Source organism: Echinops telfairi, unplaced genomic scaffold (assembly GCF_000313985.2).
Source record: "Echinops telfairi isolate 266 unplaced genomic scaffold, ASM31398v2 ScPeMD7_5;HRSCAF=22, whole genome shotgun sequence".
Lineage (NCBI taxonomy): Eukaryota > Metazoa > Chordata > Mammalia > Afrosoricida > Tenrecidae > Echinops > Echinops telfairi.
Genome location: NW_022103901.1, coordinates 5,387,960 through 5,396,456, shown reverse-complemented (window position 1 = coordinate 5,396,456; position 8,497 = coordinate 5,387,960). Strand labels below are relative to the sequence as shown.

Here is an 8,497-nt window from a genome sequence, read left to right as displayed (position 1 = left end):
ATGAGGAGGCCTCCAGGGAATAGAGGGATATTGTGTGACCCATCAGTGCTCTACTGCACCCTGATTGACTCACCCCCTCCCTGCAACCCCTCCCTGCAACCCCTCTGTGGGGGGATGCCCCACTGTCCATAGATGGGCTTTGGGTCTCTGCAGTTTTTTAATTTTCTTAATCCATATCCCCTTTTAAGGTTTTTGTTGTTGTTGAGAATACTGGAGCATGCAAAGTAGTATAGCTAGAAAATGATCAAGAGCGTTGGGAACAGAAATAACACCCTCCATCTAGAGCCATAGGATTCCGAAGGCGATGTGTCCATCTTTCCCACCCTTCCCTGTGGAATTCTGCACAATTCCGTGTACATCACAATGGCAGGATTGGCACCCCAAGGACTCAAACCACATTATTTTGAAATGTTCTTTTGAGTTTAAGCCACACAAAGAATCCTGAAGGGGCCTAGAGATCAAGGTTGTAGGGTGGGTGCAGTAAGGATTCCCAGTGAAGTTCTTTTTTGTTGTTGTTTTTTTTCCTGTTTTCCTTCACTTTTATTAGTAATTTGTCGTTTTTTTGACAGCTGTCAGAGCTCAGGCCCTGAGCACACTGGCCTGAGTCCCAGCGCTGCTAAGTCCTGGCTGTGTGTTTATGGCATCTTATTTACCAATACATCTTCAGCTTGTTCAACTGCAAAATGAAAATAAAACAAATGCCTATTACATAGATTTGCTAAAAATCTTAAAAGAAGTAATTCCCTTTGCACAAGATCTGGAGCATAAATGTTTAAATAATGTTACTTTAAAAAGAATGATTACTATTACAAATATTTTAAACTTAGCTAAACTATCTTATCATTAGAAAATAATGACAAATTTGTTTTTAAGAATTCATTCATCAAGTGTTTAAAAATAGCTCCACCAAGGTATTACATAGCACAAATTCATCCATCTTAACTTTACAATGAAAAAGTTTCAGTAAAATGAAAAGAACCATGCCACCATCACACAGATACATTTTTAGACTATGTCTACCATCCCCTAACTTCCTTAGGTTGGAAGTTAATTTCCACTCTCATCCTCAGCCACAGGCAACCAGTTATCTGATCTCTGCCTCTATAAATTTGCTTTTTCTGAATATTTCATATAAATAGCATCATCTGACTTATTTCATTTAACATGTTTCCACCTAGTGAAATTCTTACAGGACTGCCCTGGGTCCCCTCAAAGCAGGTCCATTGTCGTGATAGATAAAAGTTGCCTCCGGGCAAATCTCATGAGCTGTTCCTCACTAAGGCAGTACTCATTTTCTGAAAACTTCTTCCGAATAAGCTCCTCTGAGATTATGCCATTGGAATCCCCCCAAAGAGTTGCTATCACCTTCTGACCTGATCTCTCTGCCTTGAATTTAACTGGCCCAGCAGTTCCCCTTGGAAGCCGCTGTTTGATTGCATTTTTTTAAGGCACCCTGGGAGAATGTGTCAACAGCAATCTACTGATTGCAGACATGTTTAAACACATTATTATTTTTTTAATTAGCCTGTGCAAGTATGAACTAGAACCCTAGGAGGACTACTTTTTCACTTACCCTTGTGTGCACAACCACAAACACCAAAGTAGACCATTTCTCCAGGTACAGTTCAGTGACACAGATTCTTCTTATGTCCTTGAAGGGGTGCCACCAACCAGCCTCACCTCCTTTTGTATGTCTTTCCTCCCCATGAACATGAACTCACTGCCCCCGACGTTTCCTGCCTGACCTTCTGAGTTGCCACTGCTTTGGTTGCCCACAGAGAGAGTTCTGTGTTCTTTGGAGGAGGGTGTTGAGCAACACAAGAAAATCCACGTGGAAGGGCATCTCCATGGAGCAGACTCTGTGAAGATGAGGCATTGATTCGGGTAGAAGTACTGGTGTAAGGTGGTATGCGTGAATGAGAGGCAGAAGGGCAAAACCCAATCGGTCCTACGGTATTGAGGACAGGCCACTCCTTCTGCCCTTTGAGCTCTCAGTGGTTTTTTTAGGGGTTTTTCCCCGTACTTTTATTGGGGGCTCTTACATCTCATCACAATCCATACATTCCTCCAGTGTGTCAAGCGCATTTGCACATATGCCGCCATCATCATTTTCAAAGCATTATCTTCCCACTTGAGCCCCTGATATCAGCTACCTATTTCTTTCCCCTCCCTCCCTCATCTGCCCTCCCTTACGAGCCCTTGATCAGTTATAGATTATTATTTTCATATCTTACCTCATCCTCTGTCACCCCTCACCCACTTTTCCATTATTTGTCCCCCTAGGAGGGAGTAATATATTGATTCTTGTGATCAGTTCCCCCTTTCTCCCCCCACCTAATCCTTTCTCCCCCTTATCCTCCTGGTATCTCTACTCTCATTGTTCGCCCTGAGGGGTTTATCTATCCTGGATTCCCTGTGTTGCCTTATCTGTAGCAGTGTGCATGTTCTGGTCTAATCTGATTTGTAAGGTAGAATTTAGGTCATGATAGTGGGGGGGAAGGAAGCACCAAAGAACTAGAGGAAAGTTGTGTGTTTCATCAGTGCTATACTGCACCCTGACTGGCTCATCTCTTCCCTGTGAGCCCTCTGTGAGGGGATGTCCAATTGTCTACAGATGGGCATTGGGTCTTCACTCCATGCCGCCCCCCTATTCACCTTGGGTATGGTTTTATTCTGGGTCTTAGATGCTTAATACTTGATCTCATCGACATCTCATGGTCATACAAGCTGGTGTGCTTTTCCATGTGGGCTTTGTTGCTTCTGAGCTAGATGGCTCCTTCTACCCCCAAAGTTTGATAAGAACTAATCATCTTCAGTGAGCACCGAGAGTCACCAAAAATGACATCCACATGATTAACAAACATATGAAAAAAATGGTCATGATCATTAGCCAATCAGCGCTAGGATAAAATATCATCTGACATGAACAAGGACAGCCCAATTACAACAACCCAAACAAGACAAAACCACCAATGCTGAAGAAGGTGTGGAGAGATCAGAACCCTGATACACCACTGGTGGGAGTGTAACTATGTACAACCCCATGTGGAAAGCAGTAAGGTGCTACCTCAAACAACTGGGAGTAGAAATCCCATACAATCCAGCAATATCGCTGCTGGGTGTATACCCTGAGGCTGCAAAAGACATAGCACCAACAGACACATGTACTCCAATGTTCACCACAGCACAGTTCACTATAGCAAGAAGTTAGAAACAGCCCAGATGCCCACCAATGGAGAAATGGATGAAGAAGCGTTGGTACATATGCACAAGGGAATACTATACATAGGTAAAAACAATGCAGAAACCACAAAGCTCCTCACGGTATGGATGGACCTGGACATTATTGTGCTGAGTGAAGTTTTTGCTGTTGTTAGGTGCCGTTGTGTTGGTTCCAACCCATAGCAACCCTCTGCACAAGAGAATGCAACACTGCCCAGTCCTGGACCACCCTCACAATTGTCCCTGTGCTGGAGTCCATGGCTGCAGCCACTGTGTCCATCCATCTCCTTAAGGCCTTCCTCTTTTTCGCTGTCCCCCTACTTTATCAAGCATGATGTCCTTCTCCAGGGACTGACCTCTCCTGACCACATGTCCAAAGGATATGAGACGAAGCTAAATTAATTACAACAAAACAATGTTGTGTGAGACGGCTACTGTCAGCATAAAGAGCAAGACAAAACTTTCATGCCCAAGGGAACAGACTGTGGCGCTTTCCAAGGCAGAGAGGGCGACGGAGGGAAGGAGAAGCACCCGTCTGGAGAGTCGGCCGGGGTTGACTTGGGTGCAAAGGAGAATGGAGGACCACGAGGGAGAAATCAGAGAAGGGGATTGGGGCAGAGCTAGTGAACGCAGAGCTGATGGTCTGAAATGCGTGTCCCCTACTCAAGTCTCCATGAAAACAGCAACAGCAGAGAGCACCCTTGGGAGAAGGGCTTGGCGAAGAAGGCATGGGAATGAATGGGAGCCAGTGGCTGTGTGGTTACAGAGGTTGTGGGGTAGTTGACTTGGACAACTCCCAGATGAACAACAAATTCTCCCTGATGTGATGCTATTTGTCTCCTTCACAGGTGAACATTGTACCACTGATCGCCAAAGCAGACACGGTTTCAAAAACGGATTTACAGAAGTTTAAGAGTAAGATCATGAGCGAATTGGCTGGCAACGGCATCCAGATCTACCAGATCCCGGCCAATGATGAAGCCAGTGCGTCGGTGAACTCACTGCAGGTAAGTGTCGGCAGAACCTGCTGCACAGGAGAGCGGTGCGCAGGGAGGGATGGAAATACGATGTGTGGCCCCATGGCGGCGGGTTGGTGTCGCCATACACAGGCCATCCATGAAGCAATATGTTTGTTAAAATCCAGGGTGGACAGCGAAGTGTCTATTTCCTGATTCAAAAAGGAAAAAAGTCTGCTGTGAAAAACTTCCTAAACATCTTTATTCTGCTTTCCTGTCTCTCAAACAAAATGGCACGAGTGGAAATCCTAGACACATGCCAAGTGGGAACATGGCTCATTGCCTTAGAAATCTATCTTTTTATTCTTTTACTTTAAACAAGGGAGACTCGGTAGGCTCCCGTGGAAGATACTAGCTCATAAACCTCGCTGCCCTCGGGCTGATCCTGACTCACAGTCAGCCTAATTCAGGCTTGTACGTGGACTTCTTGAGAAGTGGAAGAAAACCTCATTTTTCTCCTGAGGAGCAGCCCGTGGGGTTTCAACTGCTGACCTGGTGGTTAGCAGCCCAACCCGTCACCCAGCATTCCACCAGGGCTCCTGGGTGGAAGACATTAGAATCCTAAAACCCTTTCATAAAGAAGCTCTTTACAGCGATTGGGCACTCAACTGCTAACTGGAAAGGTCTGTAGTTTGAACCCACCCACCGCTCTGTGGGAGAAAGACGAGACAGTCTGCTTCCCTGAAGATCACCGCCTGGAAACCCCGTGGGGAAGATCTACTTTGTCCTAAGGGGTCGATTGGGCAGTAGGGAGCAGAGAGAGCACTTTGAGATAATTGGAGTGATTTACAAATAATACAGAGCGGTCCTCTGTCCTGACCCAGTGTCACCCGCCTAGAGCAGCTTGCAGAACGATAGTATACTATCATAACCATCGGTACTGCATCATGTCCTGCTGACATTGGCCTGGCCTCTCCCTACCACCACAGGATCCCTCCTGTTACCCGTTTATAACCACAGGTCCTCCCACCCGTCAGCCCCTCTTGACTCCTGGCCGCCACCAATCTATCCATTTCTTTAATTGTGTCGTTTTAAGAAAGCCATCTCAATGGGCTTGTACAGAAGACGGCCTCTGGGGGTTGCTGTTGTCCTTGTTTTCACTCGAAGAATACACTGGAGAACTAGCCGAGTTGCTGTGGGGAGTCCCCGGGTTCGTTTCTTTTAACTGCTAAAGAGAATCCCTCCTCCTGGATGTCCCCCAGTTTGTTTAACCAATTACCTGCTAAAGGACCTGTGGGCCGTTTCTGGCTGGTGGGGGTAGACATTGCAAATAGAGGTGCTATGAACATTCCCGCACAGGTATTTTGTGAGCTAAAAACCTTCCCCCTGTGCTCCCCATGGCAGGAGGCCTTGCTCTATTTCAGGGCAGAGGTTCCCAAACGTATCTGTCCTACGTGCCCCTTTCAGAAAACAGTTGAAATGTGGATGAATGGTTTAATGCCCCACCCCACCCCCCGGCCTCTTATTCCTATTCAACAAGTCCAACTGCATCCCAGCTACAACCACTGCCCCATCTGTGGAAACACTGCTTTCAGGCTTGCTTGGTGGATAGTTTTCCACTGTCTAGGGGGCCTGCTCAGGGTACAGATGAGACACACAACCCTTCTCTAGTCCTTTAATACTTGCACCCCCGACCCCCGCCACTGCCATGACGCAATTCTATCTTACAAATCTGGCTAGACCAGAGCATGTATACTGGTCCAGATAAGAGCTCAGCACACAGGGAATCCAGAACAGATAAACCCCTCAGGACCAATAAGGGGAGCAGCAATACTAGGAGGGTAAAGGGCAGGGGGTGGGGTGTGGAGTAAGGGGGAACAGATCACAATGATGGACCTATGGCCCCCATCCCAGGGGGGATGGACTGCAGAAAAGTGGGTGAAATAAGACAGCGGTTGGTGTAAGACATTGGGAAAAAATTTATAAATTAACAAGGGGACATCGGGGATCGAGGGGAGAAATGAGTTGATGCCAGGGGCTCAAGTAGAAAGAAAATGATGACAACATATGTACAGATGTGTTTGACACAATGGATGTATGTATGGATTGTGATAAGAACTGTAAGAGCCCCCAATAAAATAAAATTTAAAAATTTCTTTAAAAGGGGGACCTGCTACTACAAAGGTGGGGAGGCTCTGTTCTACTAAGGACCACCTGGTCCTGTATCATGTCATTCTCAGTCCCGACTAGTTAAACACTTAAATAACTCCCCCTAACGTGGTGGCTAAGGAACTCTGGTGGTGTAGTGGTCAGTGGGCTGCTGACCGAAAGGCTAGCATGTAGAAGCCACCAGCCAGTCCTCAGGAGAAGGACGAGACTTTCTGCTCCGTGTGACAGGGTCACCACCAGCCAAAATCTCCGTGGCAGTGAGGAACACGATAGCCGGAACTACCTGTCTTTGGTGCGGCATGTGACGTTAGCTGATATTGGTGATTTCTCAGAACTTATGCTTAGGGAAATCAACAGCTGTCGCTCAAAACTTGCTTCCATGAAGTCGATGCTGACTCATAGCGACCCCGAGGACAGAGAACTGCCCCTGTGGGTTTCAGAGACGTAACTCTACGAGGAAAGAACCTCCCTCTGAGCAGCTGGGGGTTTTGAGGTGCTGACCTTGCAGTTGGCAGCCCAGCGCTTCACTCAGGACACTACCAGGGACCCCCCAGATCAGCAGCAGTTGCCGCCAAGCCAGCCCTCAAATGTGGGGCAGGGAGAACGCTCCTTGAGGATCAGTTGACAACGGGAGTCTGATGTTGGGAGTGAGAAGTGAGCGGTGTCCCGGTGTCTTTCCAGGAATGTCTGCCCTTTGCCGTGGTGGGAAGCATGGACGAAGTGAGAGTTGGGAAGAGGACAGCCAGAGGCCGCCAGTACCCGTGGGGAGTGCTACAAGGTAAACCTGGCGCATGTGAGCTGGATGGAGAACAGTGATGGTGAACACACCAAGTCCACTCCAGAGAGCGTCTTAACTCACCAAGGGGTGCTGGGAGGAGGGCTGGTCAGTGGTAGCGTTCTCTCGCCTTCCATGCGGAGGCTCGTGTGCTGCCGTGATGCTGGACACACTGCGGCAGTTTCCAGACCACAGCTGAGTGGAAGAAAGGCCCGGCGATCCACTTCTGATGAAGACCCTGCAGATCAGAGCAGTGGGGTCCTCAACAGGATGGCAGTTTTGTCCCATTGTGCACAGGGTCACGTGAGTAAGATGCTCGCCTGATGGCACCTAGCACCAACCGAAGCGACAGATGGACAGTTCCTGATGCTCACTTGGGCTTAGATTCATTTTCACAGGAGTTGGCCAAATGCTTCAGGTCAAAGCCCACAGAGGCCAGGCAGAGCCTCCTGGTCTACCCACAGCTGCTGCATACATGATCTCTCTCTCTGCCTATGCTCTCTGCCTACCAGAGCTTTCCCCCTAGTCTGTTGTGGTCTGGAAGCTCCGCTGAAACCCGCAGCATCCTCACAACAGGCGAGCCTCCGCCAGCACACACACGGTGGCTGCACTTCGGATGCATTGACCGGGCACATAAATATGAATCATTACCTAATGTAGAAAGGATTTTTGAACAGACCATGAGAAAAAAGAATGACCAAGCATTTCTAAAACAATATATGATTGATCTTCACCTTTGGCTGAGGATAATTGTGGCACGCTGGTGACATCGTGGATTACTTATTGGACTGCTCACCACAAGGTCAGCAGTTCAAACCCACCAGCCACTCTGCTGGGAGAAAGATGAGGCTTTCTACTCCCGTAAAGAGATACAGTCTTGGAAGCCCACAGGAGACGTTCTACTGTGTCCTGTAGGAAGCTAGGACTGTGAGCCAGAATTGATGATTAAAAGACCCTGGTGGCACAGTGGTTCAAGTGCTACTGATTGTGATGTGAGTGGCTTACACCCACCAGCTGCTCTGAGGCTGTCTGCTCTGGTAAAGAGTTACAGCCTGTAAATCCTATGGGGCCGTTCCACCCTGTCTTGTAGGGTCAGTCTGAGTTGGAATCGACTCTTTGGCAGTGAGTTTCATTTCTGGTTTGGAAGGCGTCATTGATGTTTATCTTGTGGGTCAAGCTGGGCTATTGCTTATCGGCAGGCATTTTCTGGTTCATATACTTGGTGATGTTAGTCAATGAGGAACCTATTCTCGTTACCTAGATTAAAATTTCTAGGTGGCAGTGTTTTTTTTAAAAAAAGAATGCATTTAAAAACATTAAACACGGAGCTCCCCTTGCAGAGGGGTCTCAGGGAGGGGACCAGCTAGTCAGGGTG

At 47.6% G+C, this 8,497-nt stretch overlaps 1 protein-coding gene across 1 annotated transcript in view; it reads left to right on the top strand.

Annotated features, from left to right (window-relative positions):
- Positions 1-8,497, top strand: part of SEPTIN14 (septin 14) — a 35,867-nt gene that overhangs the window by 16,739 nt on the left and 10,631 nt on the right. The window contains exons 7-8 of the mRNA XM_045285326.1: positions 4,071-4,229; positions 7,029-7,125. Of these exons, the coding sequence (XP_045141261.1) occupies positions 4,071-4,229; positions 7,029-7,125 (256 nt within the window). The remainder of the gene's footprint in view (positions 1-4,070; positions 4,230-7,028; positions 7,126-8,497) is intronic.